Here is a 27,623-nt window from a genome sequence, read left to right on the forward strand (position 1 = left end):
ATACACAAAGTATTTTATAAGTAAAATATAAATAACAATCTAAAATATACAAATAAATTATACTAGAAATCAACTTAAACTTTGAGTTAGTTAATAAGCATGGAAAATATTCCTAGAAAGGAATATTTAACAGAATCTCTAACCAAAATCACATCAAAAACTTTCAGTTCCATATCAGGGAACAATTAAACCTGGCCATAATAAAGATTATGCTTTCTGATGAACTGGAGTAATTTTCTATCAAATATGATGTCCACAAAAACCGGTTACTATAGGAAAACTTGAAAGCCCTGTAGAGAATTACCAGAATTCTACAATTGTCATTTTCTTTCATTCATTCATAATCTGTTCACCCAGATAATTCAGTGATTTCCACAGGCCAGTTTTACCTCTGCCAGGCCCTACGAATATGAAACCAAATCAAATACATAAGGTCTTTACTTTCATGGGACTTTTATTTTTAAGAACACCAGTTCTCAAATTTTTTGGTCAAAGGGCCCTTTTAACACTCAAAAATTATTGTGGACCTCAAAGAACTTTTACATTGATATTTCACACAGAAATTCAAACCAAAAAATGTTCAAAATACTTTATTCGCTTAAAATTTAAATTTTAAATTTAAATCACGACACTAATTTAAATTACGACATTTTTCACACTTCTGTAAACTATTTACCTTTTCAAAAAGAAATTTTAATCAGGATAAAAGAGTGACAGTGTTCATAGTTTTGTAAATTCTATTAATGTCTACTTTAATAAAAGACAACTGGATTCTCATATCTGCTTCTGCATTCAATCTTTTCTATAACACATAATGGAGCATCTGAAAACCTCCATTAGACGTTCATGAAAGAATGAGAGTAAAAAAGATGAATAACGTTTACTTATTATTACAAAAATAGTTTAAACCTCAGAGAGTGCTGGGAGTCCACACTTTAAGAACCGCTATTTTAAAATGAAAATTAATAAAGTTAATGTGCTTATAGACTGTTTAAAGCACCAAGAAAAAGACAGAGAAATGTGCTGTTAAGCTGGGGCGATCTGGTAAAGGCTTCTCTCAGATGACACCTCCGCCGAGGGCTGATGAACAAGCACCCAGCCCTGTGAAGACCTGAGTGAAGGAAGAGAGTATGTGCCAACTATGATTTTAAATACTAGTTTAGCAAAAGAGACACAGATGTATAGAACAGTCTTTTGGACTCTGTGGGAGGGTGAGGGCGGGACGATATGGGAGAATGGCACTGAAACATGTAAATTATCACATATGAAATGAAATCACCAGTCCAGGTTCAATGCATGATACAGGGAGTTCAGGGCTGGTGCACTGGGATGACTCAGAGGGATGGGATGGGGAGGGAGGTGGGAGGGAAGTTCAGGATGGGGAACACAGGTACACCTACGGCAGATTCATGTCAGTGTATGGCAGAACCAATACAATATTGTAAAGTAAAATAAATAAATAAAACTGAGATTTAAAAAAATTACTAGTTTCAAAGAATACTAATATTTGCTTCGCATAAAATATACAAGTTGTATTTTAAGGGTACAACAGGGCCTAAAGATGGATGAACGCAGGGCAGCAGGAATACACCCCCAGGCTTCTACTAAAAGCACTGATACACCAGTAAGAAACCCAATCTGCAGACACAGACACTACTGCGTAAGTCAAGACTAATAATTTCACATCGTTTTTGCTGATATAAATCCTTTTAGAAAAGGTTTGCCATAACTTTTATAATCAGCAATATTTCTAAGAGCAGTGTCAAGGTTATTTTACTTGGTAGATATATGTCTATGAAGTTACCATCCAAGATTCCTCTAATGAAAGTGGCAATTTGAAGTTCACAGGTAAGAAGCAATTTAAGAACTGTCTCTGGAACTTTCAGGCCTATAAAGTACCTCAACCTTCTCTGTTCTGTGTGCAGGTAGAAATGTTAAATAAACTGCGTTTCGGAAAAGCTTAACTAGCCAACTAAGCTAGAAGAGAGAACTCACAAACCAGAGCATTAACTCTCTGAGTTAATACAGCAATATCCATAGGTACATCACAGATACAATCCCCAAGAGCAAGGAGCTGGGCTGCAGCCCAGTCTCAGTCCTGGGTCAGCAAATGGGGTATTGGCCTTGTTTGACTCAGAAAAGTGGAAACTGAGATCTTTCCAAAAAGCTTATTGCCAAAATCAGACTCAAATTGAAGAAAGTAAGGAAAACTGCTAGACCATTCAGGTATGACTTCAATCAAATCCCTTATGATTATACAGTGGAAGTGAGAAATAGATTGAAGGGCCAAGATCTGATAGACAGAGTGCCTGATGAACTATGGAATGAGGTTCCTGACACTGTACAGTAGACAGGGATCAAGACCATCCCCACGGGAAAGAAATGCAAAAAAGCAAAATGGCTGTCTGGGGAGGCCTTACAAATAGCAGTGAAAAGAAGAGAAGCGAAAAGCCAAGGAGAAAAGGAAAGATATAAGCATCTGAATGCAGAGTTCCAGAGAATAGCAAGAAGAGATAAGAAAGCCTTCTTCAGCAATCAGTGCAAAGAAATGGAGGAAAACAACAGAATGGGAAAGACTAGAGAAAATTAGAAATACCAAGGGAACATTTCATGCAAAGATGGGCTCGATAAAGGACAGATATGGTCTGGACCTAACAGAAGCAGAAGATATTAAGAAGAGGTGGCAAGAATACACAGAAGAACTGTACAAAAAAGATCTTCACGACCCAGATAATCACAATGGTGTGATCACTCATCTAGAACCAGACATCCTGGAATGTCAAGTCAAGTGGGCCTTAGAAAGCATCATTACGAACAAAGCTAGTGGAGGTGATGGAATTCCAGGTGAGCTCTTTCAAATCCTGAAAGATGATGCTGTGAAAGTGCTGCACTCAATATGCCAGCAAATTTGGAAAACTCAGCAATGGCCACAGGACTGGAAAAGGTCAGTTTTCATTCCAATCCCAAAGAAAGGCAATGCCAAAGAATGCTCAAACTACAGCACAATTGCACTCATCTCACATGCTAGTAAAGTAATGCTCAAAACTCTCCAAGCCAGGCTTCAGCAATATGTGAACCGTGATCTTCCTGATGTTCAAGCTGGTTTTAGAAAAGGCAGAGGAACCAGAGATCAAATTGCCAACATCCGCTGGAACATGGAAGAAGCAAGAGAGCTCCAGAAAACATCTATTTCTGCTTTATTGACTATGCAAAGCCTTTGACTGTGTGGATCACAGTCAACTGTGGAAAATTCTGAAGGAGATGGGAATACCACACCACCTGACCTGCCTCTTGAGAAATCTGTATGCAGGTCAGGAAGCAACAGTTAGAACTGGACATGGAACAACAGATTGGTTCCAAATAGGAAAAGGAGTACGTCAAGGCTGTATATTGTCACCCTGCTTATTTAACTTCTATGCAGAGAACATCATGAGAAACACTGGACTGGAAGAAACACAAGCTGGAATCAAGATTGCCAGGAGAAATATCAATAACCTTAGATATGCAGAGGACACTACCCTTATGGCAGAAAGTGAAGAGGAACTCAAAACCCTCTTGATGAAAGTGAAAGAGGAGAGTGAAAAAGTTGGCTTAAAGCTCAACATTCAGAAAACGAAGATCATGGCATCCGGTCCCACCACTTCATGGGAAATAGATGGGGAAACAGTGGAAACAGTGTCAGACTTTATTTTGGGGGGCTCCAAAATCACTGCAGATGGTGATTGCAGCCATGAAATTTAAAGACGCTTATTCCTTGGAAGAAAAGTTATGACCAACCTAGACAGTATATTCCATAGCAGAGACATTACTTTGCCAACTAAGGTCCATCCAGTCAAGGCTATGGTTTTTCCTGTGGTCATGTATGGATGTGAGAGTTGGACTGTGAAGAAGGCTGAGCACCGAAGAATTGATGCGTTTGAACTGTGGTGTTGGAGAAGACTCTTGCGAGTCCCTTGGACTGCAAGGAGATCCAACCCGTCCATTCTGAAGGAGATCAGCCCTGGGATTTCTTTGGAAGGAATGATGCTAAAGCTGAAACTCCAATACTTTGGCCACCTCATGCGAAGAGCTGACTCACTGGAAAAGACTCTGATGCTGGGAGGGATTGGGGGCAGGAGGAGAAGGGGACGACAGAGGATGAGATGGCTGGATGGCATCACTGAATCAATGGACATGAGTCTGAGTGAAATCCGGGAGTTGGTGATGGACAGGGAGGCCTGGCGTGCTGCGATTCATAGGGTCGCAAAGAGTCGGACACGACTGAGCGACTGAACTGAACTGAACTGAGAGCTCCCTGAAAACTGCTGGTGGAAAGACAGAAAACAGTAATTGAGGTATCTTAACATTAAATACATATTTACTACATGACCCAAATTCTGACTCCTCAGAATTTACCCAAGAAGAATAAAAAATATTCACATAAAGATATGCTCACAAATGTTCACAGCAGCACTATTTGTAATAGCCAAAACCTGGAGGCAAACCAGAGGTCCACCAAACATAGATGGATAAACAACTACAGCAGCATATCCATTCTGTGGAATACTACTCAGCAATAAAAAAGGAACAAAGGATCAATACAACAACAGGTCATCTCAAAAAACATTGTATGAGTGTTAAGAAGTCAACAAAACATTACTACTGGGTTGGCCAAAAAGTTCATTAACATCTTACAGAAAAACTCAAACGAATTTTTGGCCAACCCAATAGTATATGACTTCCTTTATGTGGAACTCTGCTGCTGCTAAGTTGCTTCACTCGTGTCTGACTCTGTGCAACCCCAGAGACGGCAGCCCACCAGGCTCCCCCGTCCCTGGGCTTCTCCAGGCAAGAACACTGGAGTGGGTAGCCATTTCCTTCTCCAATGCATGAAAGTGAAAAGTGAAAGTGAAGCTGCTCAGTCGTGTCTGACTCTTAGTGGCCTCACAGAGTGCAGCCTACCAGGCTTCTCTGTCCAGGGGATTTTCCAGGCAAGAGTACTGGAGTGGGGTGCCACTGCCTTCTCCATATATGGAACTCTAGAAAAGGTAAAACCACAGCTGACAAGTGGTTGCCTTGGGGCCAAGGTGAGTGGGAAGATTCTGAGAGCAAAGGGGCACTAATAAGTGTATAACTGTGATGCCCATAATACAATCCATTTACAACTAATAATAGTAAAGTTCATCAAACTTTACATTTAAAATAAGTGGGTTTGGACTTCCCTGGTGACACAGTGACAGGAATCTGACTGCCAATGCAGGGGACATGGGTTCAATCCCTGGTCCAGGAGGATTTCACATGCCAGGGAGCAACTAAGCCCATGTACCACAACTAATGAGCCCACGCGCCACAACCAGGGAAGCCTGCTCACCTAGAGCCCGTGCTCCACAACAAGAGAAGCCACCACAGTGAGAAGCCCGCACACTACAAACAAGAGCAGCCCCTGTTCACCACAACCAGAGAAAGCCTGCACACAGCATCAAAGACCCAGCAAAGCCATAAGTAAATACATACATAACTAATTTAAAATGAGTGAGTTTTATCATATATAAATAAACCTTAACTTTAAAAAAATGGACATACTTTTACAAAGTCTACTTGATGAAGAAACAATTCGTATGTATCCACTCCAAATTTTATTCTTAATTTCACAGTTCAAAGATCCTAAAGAAGGTCCAAGAAATTAGATTAAGAACCACTGCTACATTCTGACCTATATACACATATAAAATATAAGCTCAAGTTTATAATAAGTCTAAATAATCAAACTAAATCTGTATTATCTTAGAAGCCAAGTATAATATTTAGACATTTTCCTTTGAAGTATTTTAGAATTTAATAAGATTAATTAGGTAATTAATACATAATTTCAGTTACCCAAAAATATCTGTTTAGGAAAAACTAATTCACCACAAATCGGATGTTTAAATGTTTACAAACATGCATACATGCCCCATCAAAAAAAAAAAAAAGACATCTAAAATCCACACTATCCAAAATTCTACATTAACAAGTATACTTCTCCAAGTGTATAAACCCTAAAAGCAAACATTCAAACCTGAAGGTTGCAAATAACTAAAAGAGATCTAAGAAGTTCTTAAAATCTTATGCAATATTTTGTGTGTATGCACTTAAGGGCACATTCTTGGAAAAAAAGACCCATGGCATTTGCTAGATTCCCAGAGGCCCAAGACACACAAAAAGTTAGAAAGAGTTTTTTAAATTACATAGTACTAAAAATGTATTATATATATGCATTTATGTTTATATGAACAAGAATGGTGTGGAAAGACATACCTTTTATTAACCTTGGTATTATTTATTTAGTTCTTTAATTACTTACCTAGTACTAAGCATGTATTTGTTTTTAATTCAGAAAACACTGAATAAAGAAAAAAATCAAGGGAAAAGATTTTAATGTATAGAAATCATTGCAATTTACTGCATGGAGTTGCACAAAGAACAAACTAATTTAATTTCCTTTTTTGACAGTGCTACTGAGTTGATGGAATGCTATGGACATAAGGTATGTCTTGATTTTAGTATGTTCTTTAGGGTATATTAAAAAAATATATGAACTGAATGAAGCATGGTTAAGTGGCTTTGAAAAAGGGAGAAAAAGAAAAAATCCACACACTATAAGCCTGAGCACCTGCTGACTTTAAATTCTAATCTCTTGCTGATACAGTTACTCTTCAACTCAATTCACAGATGTTGCTGCACACACATATACAAATTACCAGAAAATACCCCTATGTACATACTATCAAGGCGAAAGAGGTAACTCCTAGATATATAGACCAGTTTTCAACAAGCAGAGAGATCTGTTTAAGAGAAGTCTAACCTAAGCCAATTATAAATCAGTAAAATATCAATTCAAACTTTGCACAAACTTATCGTCATAAATCTTCCCTAGGAAAAGCAGCAGGTTTCCCACTGTCTTTGTAATACACATAAAAAGGATCTGTTGAAAGCCCAGTTTAAACGATTTGGGACCAAACTAGTTTCAAATTGTTAGAACTACACCATCGATCATTTTTAACCTTCCGTACAAAGCTGAGCTCATAAAGAATGCTCAGAAGTTGCAACCTGTGTTGTGCACCTAAACAGTGAATCCACTTGTTCAGCTTGATAAAAGAGTTCACTGACCAAGAAATGCTGACATTAAAATGGTTTACCATGAAACCTAATCATAAAAAGTAAATCTAGTGTTATTTAGTGATTACAATATTATTGAGATGCTGGTTATAGGAAGATGCTATTATACAGAATAGGTATAAAAGTTGCTAATTTATAACTGTGCTTCTCAAACTACAAGTGAAGAATTCATTTTCCTCCAGTCCACCACAGACCAAAATTTCAGTCAAAGAATAAAAATTACTTACTAGAAAGCAAAAAAAAATTTAACAGACATGAGAGAATACAAGCCCAGGGATCACAAGCCTGGCTACATAGCAATATTAAACTGCTGTCAAAGCTTCTAAAGACGGAGTCTCAATCCCACGCTTATCTCAGGCAGACCAGGGACAGACAGGTCAGGGACCACACCTCACACCTTCCAACAGCACTGGTTTACAGACCCTGTAACATTAGGCAGGTACAGTTCTCTCCCAACGTCAGGAGTGGAGCATTCAGGGTTTCTAACCAAACACTTCCTAATTTATGTCACTGATAATGAAGTCTCTCAAAATATAACAGCACCTCAACAGATGTGAGCTCTAAACTGTGTAGCTATCAAATCCATAGCTTTCCCCAACCCTTGGTTGCTACCAAAGCAGACAGGCTCCCGCTGGGGTTCTGACCACTACTATTAGTTTTGATTCTATTCCGAACATTGCATTTTTTAAGAAAGGCAAAAAAAAACAAAAAAAAAACTCATTTCAGCAGCAGAAGCTGACTTTGAATCACATGCTCTGTAAGACAGAGTTGAGACAGTGAATTATTGAGTAAGCCCAGCTGAAGCCCCAAAGTGGAAACCTTGATCTGCTGTCTTCCACTTATTGTCTAGTACACAATAACTCTAGAACTAATCTTTATTTTTGTCAGGAAAAAAAATAATGCTCAAGTGAGAGAGAAAACTTTAGTAAAAGCTTAAAACTTAATTCTTATAAGGACACACAAATGTCAGTTTCTGGTCTGTACAAACTGGAAACTCATACAGCATAGTTAAGCCTGAGCACTAGAATTCAAAATTAAGTTTGAGTGCCAGATCTGGGCCGTAGGCAGGTTATCATATCACTTATCTTATTACCTGGGCTTCCCTGATAGTCAGATGGTAAAGAATCTGCCTGCAATGCAGGAGACCTTGGTTGATTCCTGGGTTGGGAAGATCCCCTGGAGAAAGGAAAGGCTACCCACTCCAGTATTCTGGCCTAAAGAATCACATGGTATGGGGTCACAAAAAGTCGGACACAACTGAGCGACTTTCACTTTCATTTATCACCTCTCCTGTGAAGATAAATGAGTCATTCAGTACCTATCTCAGAGCATCCCTTGTTCCGCTGCTAAGTTGTGTCTGATTCTGAGACCCCATGAACTGCAGCCAGCCAGGCTTCCCTGTCCTTCACTATCTCCCAGAGTTCGTTCAAACTCATGTCCATTAAGTTGGTGATGCTATCCAATTATTTCATCCTCTGTTGCCCCCTTCTACTCCCACACTCAAGTCTTTCCCAGCATCAGGGTCTTTTCCAATGAGTCGGCTCTTCGCATCAGGTGACCAAAGTACTGGAGCTTCAGCTCCACCATCAGTCCTTCCAGTTAATATTCAGGGTTGATTTCCATTAGGATTAACTGGTTTGGTCTCCCTGTATCTTTATGAGGACCAAAAAAATCATTCAGCCAAAATACCTAGCACACTGTGCCTGCTGCTGCTGCTGCTGCTAAGTCACTTCAGTCGTGTCCGACTCTGTGCAACCCCATAGATGGCAGCCCACCAGGCTCCCCCGACCCTGGGATTCTCCAGGCAAGAACACTGGAGTGGGTTGCCATTTCCTTCTCCAGTGCATGAAAGTGAAACGTGAAAGTGAAGTCGCTCCGCCAATCCAGGGCTGCGGGTCGCTGTCCAAACTGCCTGCTAGCGGACCGGCCCATGGGACTGGCCAGGCCCTTCCCAGAAAGGCTCCTCCGTCCGATCCCCCATGGTGGGGTTCTTGGCCAGGCAAGAGTACTGGAGTGGGTTGCACTGTGCCTACTAAAGCTCAATAAATGCTAGCTACTATTACAACTACTATTATTACAATAAATGTTTCAACCAATCTCATTCATTCATCCAGTCATCTATCCCACAAATACTTAGTGAGTGACTGCTGCTACTGCTGCTAAGTCACTTCATTTGTGTCCGACTCTGTGGGACCCCATGGATGGCAGCCCACCAGGCTTCCCCGTCCCCGGGATTCTCCAGGCAAGAACACTGGAATGGATTGCCATTTCCTTCTCCAATGCGTGAAAGTGAAAAGTGAAAGTGAAGCCACTCAGTCGTGTCCGACTCAGCGACCCCATGGACTGCAGCCCACCAGGTCCCTGTCCATGGGATTTTCCAATATGACAAATATCCCCATGGTGCTTACACTTGTCTCCTCAGAATGTTTGGTCTATTCCTTAGAGATCTTTTTCAGCCTTATAAGAAACAAATATGACTTATTAAAAATCAGCCACCCGACACCAAACTTCCATTTTCTGTTAAGACTTATAACGCACTTGTACCTAGAGCTTTATTTTTTGTTGTTATTTAGTCATATCCAACTCTTTTGTGATCCCAAGGACTGTCGACTAAAAAGCTCCTCTGTCCAATGTACCTGGAACCATCTCTTATAATAATCAATACCACAGGGTTTCAGGACAAGATTTTTAAAAATCTGCATTAAAAAGTCAATGGTCTGATTAAACTGATTTATTTAAAATATTGCACGTATGTGTATGAACAGATGTTAAGTTTCTTTAAAAACATTATTATCCCCACTAAAAATACATACTAGATCCACTACTAGAGTTTCTTAAAAGTCTGAAACAAAAAAAGTCCAAACTGTTCCAATTGCTGGCCAGACAGAAGAGGTCAGACAGGATGCATGATTCTTAGCTGGCTTTATTCCAGTTGTATAGATTCTGGGAGGTAAGGTCCACAGCCTGAATTTCTCACATCAATCACCGTCAAAGAACAACTATTACAGTAAAAGAATTTAAGTCTCAGAGAAATCGTAATGCCACAGAATCTCCCCTTAGCATATTCGGTAAAGTCAATATCTAGACTTTCATTTAATTCTGGCTTCTCTCACTGACTGATCTGTGAACTTGGCAGATTTCTTATTTGGTTAAGCCTGGATCATTTTTTTCTAGCACTGAACAAAGAAGGTAGTTACTGCCAAAATGTAAATTCAAAAAGCAGAAAGCAGCATTAGTCTTAAATTTAACACATTTTATGGCTCAAGTGGGATGGGGTTTTATTTCATAAAGGGCTGAGTCAAATAATAAATAGGATTTAAATCACTGCTGTTAAGTTTTGATGTGAAAGAAATTCAAGTAACTTCAGTAAGGGAAAAAAAAGATATTTTGCTCCTGACATATGGGATTCGTTACAATACACTTAATCAATATCATTTCTATAATACTAGAGTTGAAAAAACATTTTGTAATTATTCTCCTGTATCAATGTTCATTGATGGCCCACAGTTTTAAAGTTAAATCAACTAATTACTATTGGGCAAAGGGGAAGAAAGACAATGCAACCTCAAGAAAGTCAACAGAACAGCTCTGCTCTCATCATAAAAACGAGTCATGAGAAAAGTACAATGATGCAACTAACATACAAATATATAATTTCAATTAAATGTTAACTGATAAGGATGTTTAACTTATAACAGTAAGTTTTTACTTTACCAACTCAATATATATAACTAATCAGCCAATTTCCCCACATATAGCTAACAGATAATGTTCCTAAGGTAAAAGGCTTAGATGGAACAAAATTTCCTCTCATACAAAACAAAAAAAATTTCAAAGTTCTCATAAGCAGTCTGCTTCCTAATACAGTTTAATTTTATTATATTCAGAAGCATGAACAACTGCTTAATCAGCAAGCCTTAAGGTGATTTTTAGGTGCTTCTATTACAGTTTATTTCTGCTTCCTTAACAGGATGCAATATTTGCTAAACTAGGTCCAGAAAGAAACATTAAAAAAGAGCAAATAGGATTTCCCTTAGGAAGAGGGTGGTTGAAAATAGAAATGAAAGTGACAATTTTTTTCACCACCTATTCTTTTTTGCCTTTTGATTTGTGAACCATGCATACCCAGCAAAATGGCTATTTAATGAAATAGGTTTAATATATTAAAAACACTTCAATTTTCCAGCATAAAAAGTATACCACAATAACCCCAGGAGGAGGTGGTTATTCATGCTTTTTATCCTCAAAAGGTCCTTCAGAACAAAACTGAAGATGATGCATTTCTGTACAAAATGTAAAAGAGGTTTTCTTCTATCCCAAAGGAAAAGATGCTGGTCTTGTTTTAAAGTGAAAGTCGCTCAGTCGTGTCCGACTCTTTGCGACCCGTGGACTATAGCCCACCAAGCTCCTCCATTCATGGGATTCTCCAGGCAAGAATACTGGAGTGGGTTGCCATTTCCCTCTCCAGGGGATCTTCCCGACCCAGGGATCGAACCCAGGTCTCCCACATTGCAGGCAGACGCTTTTAACCTCTGCACGGTTACTCTTAAACCAAACTTGAAAGCAGTATACCTACAAGTCCTTGTTTGAAGGCTGTGAACAGAAGATAAAGAGTATCTTCAAAGTCAAGCTATGAAGTTTTGATTTTATTTTGTGTAATGACTTTTTTCCAAAGGGCTTTTGCTACTAAGTAAGTGATCTTAACAGAATTCAAGGGAAACTCTAAGGGACAAAGATAACACCAGAAGACTGGGTGATCTGGGCATACATGTGAGTGTTATCATTATCAGACAGGAAATATTTACCAAACTGCTGAATCACACTGTAACAAGCATACTAACGGGCATATTTAATTTTAAAAAGAAAGATTAAGAAATCATAACTTTCAGTTGGCAGTGGTACCAAGCAACAGCACTTGATACTGTGTAAGTGGGAAAGCACACTGAACTACACAACTATTTGAGAGAGCAGTTTGGCAACATGCTTAATGTGCTTAAAAACATGCACAACCTTCTTTAACTCATTAACTTCAAAAATATTATTTTTATAGGTATTTTATCCAATTTATTAAAGCATTGGAAAAACAGAAATATTAAATTACAAACTCTTAATGGTGTAATAACCCTCAAGTCATGAGCTTATAAACTAACTACCTTTGTGTTTTTTATATTTCTCCAGATTTTTATGAATGTATGTTTTTGTTTTCTAAAACATCTAATGTTAGTAATTATTGCTATCCCATATATACAACAAACATCTGCTACTTATATGAAATGAAAACTAGTTGGAGACAAGGATAGAAGACAACAGTATTGAGAAAAAAAAAGTTTCATATTAATCATCAGGATACAATGAATATCTATAGCATTCAAGTACTTGAGAGAAAAATAAATCCTTAAATTTTTATGTCAAAGTACAGTCAATATTCAGACTCAAAGAGTGAAAAAGCTTTATACTTTTATTAAGTTAATACTCAGCTACCACTATTTCACTGAATTCATTTTTTTTTTTCTTGTATGCTTGGGCTTGGTACCAGAATCAATAAACTCCAGAATATGATGCTTGTATATACCAGTACCACTTTAGCCCTTTCAGTTTTGATGAAACAAGTAGTTTTCATCAAATAGATGGCTTTGTAAATTATATTGTACTTTGCTATCAAGTCTAATCTTTACAGGAGATAATCATTTTATAGAATGATCTTGTACAAACAGTAGTTTGCAGAGAAAAAATAAAGCTATTCTCTATTTTCCCATGTCGAGCCAAATGAAATAATATTCAAGTACCACAGTTTATTTTTTCTCTTTTATTTTCACTTTACACAGTTTAATTCATTGATTTTAATTGGAGTATCATTACTTTAAAATATTGTGATGGATTTTGTCATCCATCAACATGAATCGGCCATCTATAGGTATACATGATAAGTGAAAGTGAAGTCACTCAGTCGTGTCTGAGTCTTTGCGACCCCGTGGATTGTAGCCTACGAGGTTCCTCCATCCATGGAATTTTCCAAGCAAGAGTACTGGAGTGGGTTGCCATTTCCTTCTCCAGGGGATCTTCCCAATCCAGGGATGGAACCCGGGTCTCCCGCATTGCAAGCAGATGCTTTTACCATCTCCAATATGATATTTTACAACAAAATTATGAACTAATTACCCAGAAAAAAAGCAAATGCAACCAAGTTTTCATGTAAGTGCCAAAATCAGAAAGTTTTATCTAAAAGACTATCTGAAGTCAGCTTGGTAAGGTAAGAGAATCTGACCACAAAAAATAAGAACTGACAAACACGGTCTTCAAAGCCTAATGCTTTATAGAGGCTTTTCTTCCCAACACTGGGGCTAAAGGCCCAGAAAAGGGTTGCCAAGGCTGAAAATAGCTGAATAAACTTGTGAAATCCTGTACATTAAGATCAGAACTTCTAATCATAACAGAGTTGGCTGAAGCCAAAGGTGACAAGAGAGCAAAAGATAAGAAATCAGTAGTCTACAACAAATGCTAAAGGAACTTCTTTAGGTGGGAAACACTAGGGAAAAAAAAAAAAGACCTACAAAAACAAGCCCAAAACAATTAATAAAATCATAATAGGAATATGCTGCTGCTGCTAAGTCACTTCAGTCGTGTCCAACTCTGTGTGACCCCGTAGACGGCAGCCCACCAGGCTCCTCTGTCCCTGGGATTCTCCAGGCAAGAACACTGGAGTGGGTTGCCATTTCCTCCTCCAATGCATGCCTGCATGTTAAGTCGCTTCAGTCATGTCCGACTCTGTGTGACCCTATGGACAGCAGCCCACCAGGCTCCTCTGTCCACCAGGCTCCTGGAATTCTCCAGGGAACAGAACTGGAGTGGGTTGCCACTTCCTTCTCCAACAACAGGAATATACATAATGATAACTACCTTAAGTGTAAATGGGTTAAATGTTCCAACCAAAAGGCACAGGCTGGATGAATGGATGCAAAAACAAGACTCATATAAACGCTGTCTACAAGAGACCCACTTCAGGCCTAGAGACACATACAGACTGGAAGTAGGGGGATGGGAAAAGATAATTCATGCAAATGTAAATCAAAAGAACGCTGGAATAGCAACACTCATGTCAGACAAAACAGACTTTAAAACAAAGACTATTATAAGAGACAAGGAAAGACTCTATATGATGATAAAAAGATCAATCCAAAAAGATAAAACAACTATAAATATTGATGCACCCAACACAGGAGCACCTCAATACAAAAGACAAATGCTAGTAAGAGCCATAAAAGGGGAAATCAACAGTAACACCGTAACCCTGGGAGATTCTAACACTCCACTTACACCAAAGGATACAACTGCACTCATCTCACACACTAGCAAAGTAATGCTCAAAATCCTCCAAGCCAGGCTTCAACAGTACATGAACCGTGAACTTTCAGATATTCAAGCTAGATTTAGAAAAGGCAGAGGAACCAGAGATCAAATTGCCAACATTTGCTGGACCTTCGAAAAAGCAAGAGTCCCAGAAAAACATCTACTTCTGCTTTACAGACTATGCCAAAGCCTTTAACTATGTGGATCACAACAAACTGGGGGAAATTCTTAAAGAGATGGGAATACCAGATCACCTGACCTGTCCCCTGAGAAATCTGTATGCAAGTAAAAAAGCAACAGTTAGAACTGGACATAGAACAACAGACTGATTCCAAATTGGGAAAGAAGTACATCAAGGCTGTATATGGTCACCCTGCTTATTTAGCTTATATGCAGAGTACATCATGAGAAGCACTGGGCTGGATGAAGCACAAGCTGGAATCAAGATTGCTGGGAGAAATATCAATAACCTCAGTATGCAGATGACACCACCCTTGTGGCAGAAAGTGAAGAACTAAAGAGCCTCTTGATGAAAGTGAAAGAGGAGAGTGAAAAAGTTGGCTTAAAGCTCAACATTCAGAAAACGAAGATCATGGCATCCAGTCCCATCACTTCATGGCAAATAGATGGGGAGACAGTGAAAACAGTAACAGACTTTATTTTTTAGGGCTCCAAAATCACTGCAGATGGTGACTGCAGCCATGAAATTAAAAGATGCTTGCTCCTTGGAAGAAAAGCTATGACCAACCTAGACAGCATATTAAAAAGCAGAGACATTACTTTGCCAACAAAGGTCTGTCTAGTCAAAGCTATATGGTTTTTCCTGTAGTCAAGTATGGATGTGAGGGTTGGGACTATAAAGAAAGCTGAGCGCCGAAGAATTGATGTTTTTGAACTGTGGTGTTGGAAAAGACTCTAGAGAGTCCCCTGGACTGCAAGGAGATCCAACCAGTCAATCCTAAAGGAAATCAGTCCTGAATATTCATTGGAAGGACTGATGCTGAAGCTGAAACTTCAACAGTTTGGCCATCTGATGAGAAGAACTGACTCACTAGAAAAGACCCTGATGCTGGGAAAGACTGAAGGAGGGAGAAGGGGATGACAGAGGATGAGATGGTTGGATGGCATCATCGACTCAATGGACATGAGTTTGAGTAAGCTCCCGGAGTTAATGATGGACCAGGAAGCCAGGCGTGCTGCAGTCCATGGGGTCACAAAGAGTTGGACACGACTGAGTGACTGAACTGATACCAATGTATAGATTCTTCAGGAAGAAATAATAAGGAAACACAAGCTTTAAAAGACACATTAGACCAGATACACTTAATTGATATTTAGAGGACATTCCATCTGAAAGTAGCAAAACACACTTTCTTGTCAAGGGCACATGGAACATTCCCCAGGACAGATCCCATCTTGGGTCACAAATCAAGCCTCAGTAAATTTAAGAAAACTGAAATCATATCGGGCATCCTTTCTGACCACCCTGCTATGAGATTAGAAACCAATTACAGGGGAAAAAAGACCATAAAAAACACAAACACATGGAGGTTAAACAATATGCTACTAAATCCACTCCAGTATTCTTGTCTGGAGAATCCCATGGACAAAAGAGCCTGGCCAGCTATAGTCCATGGGGTCGCAAAGAGTCAGATGCAACGAAGCGACTAACACACACACACACACACACACACACACACACACACACACACACACACCCAGAGATCACTGAAGAAATCAAACAGGAAATGTGAAAAAGCCTAGAAACAAATGACCAAAAAAACACAACAAACCAAAACCTATGGGATGCAGCTAAAGCAGTTCCAAAAGGAAAGTTTATATAATAGCAATACAATTCTACCTCAAGAAACAAGAAAAGTCTCAAATAAACAATCTAACCTGACACCTAAAGCAACTAGAGAAAGAACAAATAAAACTTAAAGTTAGGAGAATGAGAGAAACCATAAAGATCAGAGCAGAAATAGATGAAATAGAAACAAAGAAGACAACAGCAAAGATCAGTGAAACTAAAAGCTGGTTCTTTGAGAAGAGGACCAAAATTAATAAACCTTTAGTCAGACTCATCAAGAAAAAAAGGGAGAGGACTCAAATCAATAAAATTAGAAGTGAAAAGGATAAAGTTACGGCTGAAATACAAAGGATCATAAGAGACTAATACATGTGAACAACCTGGAAAATATGGACAAATTCTTAGAAAGGTACAACCTTCCAAGACCGAACCAAGAAGAAATATAAAATATGAGCAGATCAATCACAAGTAATAAAACTAAAACTGTGATTAAAATCTTCCAACAAACAAATGTCCAGGACCAGAAGACTTCACAGGCAAAGTCTATCAAATATTTAGAGAAGAGCTAACATCCATCCTTCTCAAACTCTTCCAAAAAACTGCAGAGGGGGAGGAACATTCCCAAGCTCATTCTAGGAGGCCACCATCACCTTGATACCAAAACCAGACAAAGATATCATAAAAAAAGAAAATTATAGGCCAAATATTATTGATAAACACAGACATGAAAATTCTCAACAAAACACTAGAAAACAGAATCCAACAACACATTAAAAGGATCATATACCATAATCAAGTGGAATTTATCCTAGGGATGTGAGCATTCTTCAATATATACAAATCAATCAATGTGATTCACCATATTAACAAACTGAAGAACAAAAACCATATGTTCATTTCAGCTGATGCATAAAAAGCTTTCAACAAAATTCAACACCCATTTAATGATAATAAAAAACTCTCCACAAGATAGGCATAGAGAGAACCTACCTCAACATAAATAAAGGCTATATATTATATTACAAACCCAGAGCAAACATCATCCTCAATGGTGAAAAACAAAGCATTCCTCTAAGATGAGGAACAAGACAAGGGTGCCAAATTCACTACTATTCAACGTAGTTTTGGAAATCTCAACCACAGCAATCAAAGACGAAAGGGAAATCAAAGGAATCCAAACCGGAAAAGAAGTAAAACTGTCACTGTTTGTAGATGACATGATAGTATACACGGAAAATTCTAAAATGCTACCACAAAACTACTGTAGCTAATGAATGAATTCAGTAAAGTTGCAGGATACAAAATTAATAAGCAGAAATCTCTTGCATTCCTATACTAACAATGAAAGATTGGAAACAGAAATTAAGGAAACAATTCCATTTGTCATTGCAACAAAAAGAACAAAATACCTAGGAAAAACCTATTTAAAGAGTCAAAAGATCTCTATGCAGAAAACTATTAAGATACTTATGAAAGAAATCAAAGATGACACAGACAAAGATATACCATCTTCTTGGACTGGAAGAACCATATTCTGAAAACGATTATACTACCCAAAGCAATCTACAGATTCAATGCAATCCCTATCAAACCACAATGGATTTTCCACAGAACTGGAACAAAAAATTTTACAATTTTTATGGAAACACAAAAGACGCCAAACAGCAAAATCATTCTGAGAAAGAAATGGAGCTGGAGGGATCAGGCTCCCTATACTACAAAGCTACAGTCATCATCACAGTGGTACTGGCACAAAAAAAGAGAAAGATCAGTGGAGCAGGCTAGAAAGCTCAGCCATAAAGCCACACACCTATGGTCACTTAATCTGTAACAAAGGAGGTAAGAATAGAAGAATGAAGAAAAGACAGTCTCAATAAGTGGTGGCTGGAAAACTGGACAGCTACATGTAAAAGAATGAAATTAGAACACTCCGAACACCATACACAAAAATAAACTTATAATAGATTAAAGATCTAAATGTAAGGCCAGACACTATAAAATTCTTTAAGGATAAAATAGGCAGAACACTGTTTGACATACATCACAGTAAGACCTTTTTTTGACCCACCTTCTAGTTATGAAAATTAAAAAAAAAAAAATACACAAATGGGACCTAATTAAACTTAAAAGTTTTTGCACTTAAAAGCAAAGGAACTGCACAGAGGAAAAAAAAAAAAAGCAAAGGAAACCATAAACAAGACAAAAAGAAACCCCTCAAAACGGGAAAAAAAACATTGCAAACAAAGGATTAATCTCCAAAATACACAAACAGCTCATGCAGCTCAATACAAAAGAAAACAAATAACCCAATCAAATGTTTAGATCTGAACAGAGATTTCACCAAAGACACAGAGATGGCAACAAACACATGAAAAGGTGTTCAATATCACTAATCACAGGTGAAATGCAAATCAAAAATATAATGAGCTATCACCTCACTCCAATCAGAATGGCCACAATCAAAAACTCTATGAACAATAAATGCCATCAAGGGTGTGGAGAAAAGTGAACCTTCTTACACTGTTGGTGGCAATGTAAACTGATACAGCCACTATGGAGAACTAAAAACAGAACTATCACATAACCCAGCAATCCCACTACTGGGCATATTATACCCAGAGAAAATAATAATTCAGAACAGACATTTAAGAAGACGACACATAAACCCCAACGTTCACTGCAGCACTATTTCCAACAACCAGGACAAATGCAACATAGCTGTCCACTGACAGATGGATAAAGATGCTATGGTAGATATATACAATGAAATATTACTCAGCCATAAAAAGGAATGGATGTGACTCAGCTGAACTGAGGTGGATGAACCTAAAGTCTGTTATACAGAATGCTTCATATTACAATATGTAAAACAAATAGCTACTGGAAAAAACTGCTGTGTAACACAGTAAGTTCAACCTGATGCTCTGTGACAACCTAGGGGGTCAGATGGCTGGGGGCTGGTAGGTGCTGGGAGAGAGGTTCAAGAGGGAGAGGACGTATGTATACTTCTGGCTGATTCACAGTGTTGTATGGCAAAAACCAATACAACACTTAAAGCAATTATCCTACAATTAAAACTAATTTTTAAAAAATTATTAAAAAAAAAAATACAAGCACCCCACTGTCTATTGCAGCACTGTTTACAACAGTCAGGACACAGAAGCAACCTAAACATCCATCAAGAGGAATGGATAAAGAAAATGCGGCACATAAATGCAGTGGAATGTCAGTGATAAAAAGAAACGAAACTGGGTCACTTGCCAAGAAGCAGATGAACCTAGAGACTGTCATACGAGCAGAGTCAGAGAGAAAAAAACAAATATTATATATTAACACATATATGTGGGACCTAGAAAAGTAGTATAGATGATCTTAGTTGCAAAGCAGACACAGACATACAGATGTAGAGAAAAAACTTATTAATAACAAAGGAGAAGAGGGGGTGGGATGAATTGGGAGATCAGGACTGACATATATACACTTGCGCTTTGTGTTTAGTTCCTCAGTTATGTCCAACTCTTTACAATCCCACGGGCTACAGCCCACCAGGGTGCTCTGCACCAAGGAGTTTTCCAGCCAAGAATACTGCAGTGGCATGCCATTTCCTATTCCAGGGGATCTTCCCAACCCAGAGACTGAGGTGGGATTCTTAACCACTAGCACCACCTGAGAAGCCCATATATACACTAGAATATATAAAAGAGACAGCCAATGAGAATCCACTGAATAGCACAGGGAACTCTACTAGGGCTCCATGATGACCTAAATGGAAAAGAAATCTAAAAAAGAGGGGACACGTGTATGTATACATATGGCTGATTCTATGCAATACAGGAGAAACTGACACAGTGGTGTAAAGCAACTATACTCCAAAAAAAAAAAAAAATCCACTGCAGCACTACTGACAACAGCCAAGACAGAGAAGCAACCTTTTAAAAAGGCAATGGATTTCACAAGCTCTCTGACCTCAAGGGCAAGAAACTATGGCCAGGATGTCTGCAGATCATCCAAGTCTTGAAAGCAACCTGAGATGAAAAAGTCAGATGCACTTAGGTTTGCCTACATGAGGCAGGTAACTTCACTTAGGGATACCTGCTAGTACTGAAAGAGGAACTCCCCAAGACGGTAGGTGCCCAATATGCTGCTGGAGATCAGTGGAGAAATAACTCCAGAAAGAGAGAAGAGACGGAGCCAAAGCAAAATCAACACCTAGTTGTGGATGTGACTGGTGATAGAAGCAAGATCCGACGCCGTAAAGAGCAATATTGCACCGGAACCTGGAATGTTAGGTCCATGAATCAAGGCAAATTGGAAGTGGTCAAACAGGAGATGGCAAGAGTGAATGTTGACATTTTAGGAATCAGTGAACTAAAATGGACTGGAATGGGTGAATTCAACTCAGATGACCATTATATCTACTACTGTGGGCCAGAATCCCTTAGAAGAAATGGAGTAGCCATCACAGTCAAAAGAAGAGTCCAAAATGCAGTACTTGGATGCAACCTCAAAAACAACAGAATGCTCTCTGTTCATTTCCAAGGCAAACCATTCAATATCACAGTGATCGAAGTCTATGCCCTGACCAGTAATACTGAAGAAGCTGAAGTTGAACGGTTCTATGAAGACCTACAAGACCTTTTAGAACTAACACCCAAAAAAGGTGTCCTTTTCATTATAGGGGACTGGAATGCAAAAGTAGGAAGTCAAGAAACACCTGGAGTAATGGGCAAATTTGGCCTTGGAGTACAGAATGAAGCAGGTCAAAGGTTAACTGAGTTTTGCAAAGAGAATGCACTGGTCATAGCAAACACTCTTCCAACAACACAAGAGAAGACTCTACACATGGACATCACCAGATGGTAGATACCAAAAACAAGATTGACTATATTCTTTGCAGCCAGAGGGAGAAGCTCTATACAGTCAGCAAAAACAAGACCAGGAGCTGACTGTGGCTCAGATCATGAACTCCTTATTGCCAAATTCAGACTTAAATTGAAGAAAGTAGGGAAAACCGCTAGACCATTCAGATATGACCTACATAAAATCCCTTACCATTATACAGTGGGAATGACAAATAGATTCAAGGGATTAGATCTGATAGAGTGCACGAAGAACTATGGATGGAGGTTCATAACACTGTACAGGAGGCAGGGATCAAGACCACCCCCATGGAAAAGGACTGCAAAAAGGCAAAATGGTTGTCTCACGAGGCCTTACAAATAGCTGAGTAAAGAGAAGCTAAAGGCAAAGGAAAGACATACCCATTTGAATGCAGAGTTCCAAAGAATAACAAAGAGAGGTAAGAAAGCCTTCCTCGATGGTCAGTGAAAAGAAACAGAGGAAAACAATAGAATGTGAAAAACTAGAGATCTCTTCAAGAAAATTAGAGATACCAAGGGAACATTTCATGCAAAGATGAGAACAATAAAGGACAGAAATGGTATGGACCTAACAGAAACAGAAGATATTAAGAGGAAGAGGCAAGAATACACAGAAGAACTGTACAAAAAAGATCTTCACAACCCAGGTAAACACGATGGTGTGATCACTCACCTAGAGCCAGACATCCTGGAATGCGAAGCCAAGTGGGCCTTAGAAAGCATCACTATGAACAAAGCTAGTGGAGGTGATGGAATTCCAGTTGAGCAATTTCAAATCGTAAAAGATGATGCTGTGAAAGTGCTGCACTCAATATGCCAGCAAATTTGGAAAACTCAGCAGTGGCCACAGGACTGGAAAAGGTCAGTTTTCATTCCAATCCCAAAGAAAAGCAATACCAAAGAAAGTTCAAACAACCACACAACTGTACTCATCTCTTACACAAGCAAAGTAATGCTCAAAATTCTCCAAGCCAAGCTTCAACAGTACACGAACCAAGAACTTTCAGATGTTCAAGCTGGATTTACAAAAGGCAAAGGAATCAGAGATGTAATTGCCAACATCCACTGGATCATCGAAAAAGCAAGAGAGTTCCAGAAAAACATTTATTTCTGCTTTATTGACTATGCCAAAGCCTTTGACTGTGTGGATCACAACAAACTGTGGGAAATTCTTAAAGAGATGGGAATACCAGACCACCTAACCTGCCTCTTGAGAAATCTGTATGCAGGTTAAGAAGCAACATGGAACAACATGGAAGAACCGACTGGTTCCAAATTGGGAAAGGAGTACGTCAAGGCTGCATATTGGCACCCTGCTTATCTAACTTAGATGCAGAGTACATCACACAAAATGCTGGGCAGGATGAAGTACAAACTGGAATCAGGACTGCCGGGAGAAATATCAATAACCTCAGTATGCAGATGACACCACCCATATGGAGAGATACAAATGTATAGAACAGACTTTTGGATTCTGTGGGAGAGGGAGAGGGTGGGATGATTTGGGAGAATGGCATTGAAACATGTATACTATCATGTAAGAAATGAATTGCCAGTCTAGGTTCAATACAGGATACAGGATGCTTGGGGCTAGTGCACTGGGATGACCCAGAGAGATGATATGGGGAGGGTGGTGGGAGGGGGTTCAGGATTGGGAACTCATGTACACCCGTGGCGGATTCATGTCAATTTAAAAAAAAAAAAAAAAGAAAGAAAGTGAAGAAGAACTAAAGTGCCTCTTGATGAACGTGAAAGAGGAGAGTGAAAAAGTTGGCTTAAAATTCAACATTCAGAAAACTAAAATCTTGGCATCTGGTCCAATCACTTCATGGCAAATAGATGGGGAAAGCGGAAACAATGACAGACTTTATTTTGGGGGGGCTCCAAAATGGTGATTGCAGCCATGAAATTAAAAGACGCTTGGAAGAAAAGCTATGACCCACCTAGACAGCATATTAACAAGCAGAGACGTTACATTGACAACAAAGGTTAGTCTAGTCAAAGCTGTGGTTTTTCCAGTAGTCATGTATGGATGCAAGCATTGAATTATAAAGAAAGCTGAGCACTGAAGAATTGATGCTTTTGAACAACAGTGTTGGAGAAGACTCTTGAGAGTCCCTTTGACTACAAGGAGATCGAACCAGTACATAAAGGAAATCAGTTCTGAATATTCATTACAAGGACTGATGCTGAAGCTGAAACTCCAATACTTTGGCCACCTGATGTGAAGAACTGACTCACAGGAAAAGACCCTGATGCTGGGAAAGACTGAAGGCAGGAGGAGAAGGGGACAACAGAGGTTAAGATGGTTGGATGGCATCACCAACTCAATGGACATGGATTTGGGTGGACTCTGGGAGTTGGTGATGGACAGGGAATCCTGACGTGCTCCATGTAGTCCACGGGGTCGCAAAGAGTTGGACACGAAAGCTGAACTAGTACTCTTCCTGACTCTCCTTAATATACGTAGACCATTCATTAACAGCATATGATCACATGCCAAGATGAGTAACACAGTTGTCACCATAAAAATAAAAAGTTCAGAGAAAAGAAGAGATTGATGTGGCCTAGAGCAGCACTGCTCAAACATTAAAATGTTATAAATCACCTGAAACAACAGATCAAGAGAAATTCTGAGATACAGTGTTTCTGTCTTTCTAACAAGCTACCAGGCAAGGCCAATTCTGCTTGTCTTGCTGGTCCTTGGACCAGACCTGGAGCATAAAAAGTGTAATATACATAAGAAAGGTTAAGATTCAGACTGGTTTAGGGGGATCAAAGAGGGTTTTTACGTGAAAAGTCCAATAGGAAGAATTAGCTTGATCTTACCTAGGAATTAGGAGATCACCTGACTACAATGACAATTCACTCATCCATTCTATAAGGATATACTGAGTACCGACTGCACAACATACAATAAAAAACTGGCTGTCAAGTCTACTGGAATGGACAGTTAACCTCATTAAGAGATACCATTTCACACAAGGAAAGCAAGTCATCTCACTGTCCATTAACATGTAGAAGAGGAAAATTATGTTCTACTCATGCAATGAAATGCTAAGTAGTAATGATAATGAATGAATTAGAGCTCCTCACTCTAGAACAGAATAATCTCAAGATCATGGTATGAGATACATATATATGTGATTCAAGACACAGGTGAACATGCACTATGATTTAACTAACACTTCCTACTTTTTATTAATATAAACACGCCAAAGTAAACAAATCGTTTGGGAATACTCTGTGTGGTACAGCTATAAAGAAAACCAAGAAATTATTGAAACAAAGCTCACAAGAGTGATTACAGGTACAAAAAAGGGATGGGAGAAAAGGATGAAATGGAAAGGACTTCAAAGAGACTAAAAATTCTATTTCTCAAGTTAAAAGGCAGGTAAATGGATATTTATTCTGTGGTTACTTAAATTATGTATTAAAGACATTATTTTACACGTATATCCTGTTGTTTTACAGTTCTTTGCTAATGTTATCAATCATCTTTTTAAAAACTAAATCAAGAAACTGGTGATGGCAGATTCTAGTAGCACTGAGTTGAAGAAGGAATGGAAGACCACAAATACAGATGAATTGTTTAACCACTGACATCAAAGGAAAGAAGTGGGGACTAAGAACCAACACAAATGAAAGTCGTTCAGTCGTGTCCAACTCTTTGCAACCTGATGGACTATGGAATTCTCCAAGCCAGAATACTGGAGTGGGCATACTTTCCCTTCTCCAGGCAATCTCCCCAACCAAGGGATCGAACCCAGGTCTTCTACATTGCAGGAAGATTCTTTACCCGCTAAGCCACAATGGAAGCCCAAAAATACTGGAGTGGGTAGCCTATCTGTTCTCCAGCGGATCTTCGCAACCCAGGAATTGAACCAGGGTCTCCTGAATTGCAGTGGATTCTTTATCAACTGACCTATCAGGGAAGCCCAAGAATGAACGCCAAGTGCCAAGTAAAAAGAGACAGGGTTGGACATTTTAATATGGAAAAGTCTGACAATCACCATGTGTTAAGAGAAAGGTAAAATTAAAGATTGATGAAACAAAACTAAAGGTTCGAAAAGAGAGGCTCAAGAAGAAAAGGAAATCTGGCCCCGGCTATCACCAAGGTGCCAGAAACAAATGTGATTAAACATCAGACTAAGCAAATCAGTCCTGTGTGGCTGGAATGAGCCATTCCTACGAAGCATGGAAACAGTGGCAAGTTAACCTGAACACAAATGCCAAGGACATCTTGGTCAGCCTTGAACTCATTGCAAAGGCACTAAAAACATTTCAAGAGAGAAGTTAACCATGTCTGAACTTTCACATTAAAGTGCATGTTTTAATAAAAGTATGAAGGATGGACTGAAGCAGGCTAAGAGAACAATTCAAGATGCTATGAAAATAATCTACAGAAAAAGGTATCAGAACGTGAAATGGAAGTACTACAAAAGGAAACTAAAATACTTCGTCAATTTATCCTATCTCAATTAACTGATTCAGTTTTGGAATGTAACAGATGAAAAGTCATAATACCTGTCTGCCCTCAGTAGTTTGCATTCTACTGGGAGAGAAAAACAAGAAAACAAACCAGACAACTGCAAGTAGTGGAAAATGCTATGAAGGAAATGAAGGTGATGTAAGGGAGAGTAACGGGAAGGAAGCTATGTTTTACACGGTAGTTAGGCAAGGCCTCTCTTGAGATGCTGACACTTAAGCCAATACCTTAGAGGCTCAAAAAAAGCCACGGAGTAGGAAGATATATTTCAGACAGTATTTCAGGCTGAGAAAATAAAACACTGAAAGCTGTGACTGAGGCCTAGGAGAAAGTATGAGGTGAGTCTGAAGAAAGAGACAATAATAGCAGGGCCTTGAAGACTGAGTAAGAATTCTACATTTTATTTTAAGTGAATGTGGTCAGTGGAATCTAGAAGAAAAGCAAAGGAAATCTGATGTATTTTGGACGTAGAACCAACAGAATTTGCTCAGAGGCTGGACGCCAAGAGTAAAATAAGAACAAGCATACATTAATGCTCAGGTTTTGACTTTTCAAACAGGTAAATAGCAGTTCTATTTACTATGATAAGAAAGAGTGAGGTAAGATCGATGGATGGGAGAGAAGCAGGGCAAGGGTCAAAAATTTTATTTTGGACACATTAAGTTTGAAGTTCCTATGAGATATCCTAACAGTGACAAGCAAGATGCATAAGAGTGGCATTCAAGAACGACGCCTGACAAGAAACATAAACCTACGAGTTATCAGAATACACATAATATTTAAAGTCTTGAAAAGACGGCCTTAAAGAAAGTCTACTACTATAACTTTTGCAAATGTAACAACAGCAGCTAAAAGTACATGTTAACACCTCTTACCATTTAACATACCAAGCACAAAGAGATTACCAATATGCCCGACGTCATTCAGCTCATTTTAGCGCTGGATTTCAAGCCAAGCCGTCTGACAGCAGAGCTACGCTTTCATCTGCTTTGTGAAGCAGAGACCAGGTGGAAGGACGCCTAAACCCAAATCCCAAGGCACTCCAACATTCACAGAGAGGGAAAGAAGTCAACATAAGGTATTTATTCCAATAATGCGGTTTCACGTAACCGCTGAACCACAGGCTCAAAAGTGGCTACAAACTAATCTCCACTTGGAAAGTTACAGATGTCAGATCCCAACAGGGAAACAAAGTTTACTCTCCCCTTCCAAAAGCCCTATATCCTTCTCGACACCTCCGTCACCTACTTGCCTCCCACAATAGTCATTCTCCAAAAACCCTGTCCCAAGCATCTCAAAACAAGCCCCCCAAGAATCTGTCACACACACACACCCGAGCCCAGGTCCACTTTCTGAGTCCTCAATTCCCTGATGAGACGGCAGAGAAGGTAGCCGCGTCTTCCGAACATAAAGTGAAGATAAAGGAAGAAGGTTTTACGGGAAAACCTTGGCCCAGCTTCAGCAAGCCCAGAGGGGAGACTGCCGGAAAGCACGCCTGGCAAGACCCGGCTGGGAACTGAGCTCCCCACGTGGGCTGGGAAAAAAGCAACCCCACTCACCAAGCCATCTATCTGCACTTGCTTCACGGCTGAATCTCCGGATCCTCCTTTGCCTTTGCCTTTGCCTGCAGCGCCGGTGGTAGAGCTGGAAGAGGTGGCCGATGAGCCGGTGCCTTCCTTGCGGGACGCCATCTTTCCAGCCGGACAGGGAAAGAGAAACCTGAGTTGCCGGAAGCGGAAGTAAAGTTTCACTTGACGTCAGGCGCAGTCTGGCGTTCGATGGGCGGAGCTGTTAGGAAAGGCCGGCGGGGGAGGCTCCGCCTCCCTTCTCTTTTCCAGCGTTCCTTCGGCAGGGAAACGCCTTGCGCATGTGCATTGTGCTTGGGGGGGGGGGGGCGGGGTGCTTCTTTCGTATAGAAAGCTTTAAGAAAGGCAAAAAGAAATTTTTGAAAGTGTTTTTC

General features: G+C 39.4%; 1 protein-coding gene across 1 annotated transcript in view; it reads right to left on the minus strand.

Moving 5' to 3' along the window:
• Nucleotides 1–27,394, minus strand: part of EIF3H (eukaryotic translation initiation factor 3 subunit H) — a 99,241-nt gene extending 71,847 nt beyond the window's left edge. Inside the window, exon 1 of the mRNA XM_018058369.1 lies at nt 27,223–27,394. Coding sequence (XP_017913858.1) covers nt 27,223–27,354 — 132 coding nt within the window. The 5' untranslated portion in view covers nt 27,355–27,394. The remainder of the gene's footprint in view (nt 1–27,222) is intronic.

Source organism: Capra hircus, chromosome 14, assembly GCF_001704415.2.
Source record: "Capra hircus breed San Clemente chromosome 14, ASM170441v1, whole genome shotgun sequence".
In the NCBI taxonomy this organism is placed as follows: Eukaryota; Metazoa; Chordata; class Mammalia; order Artiodactyla; family Bovidae; genus Capra; species Capra hircus.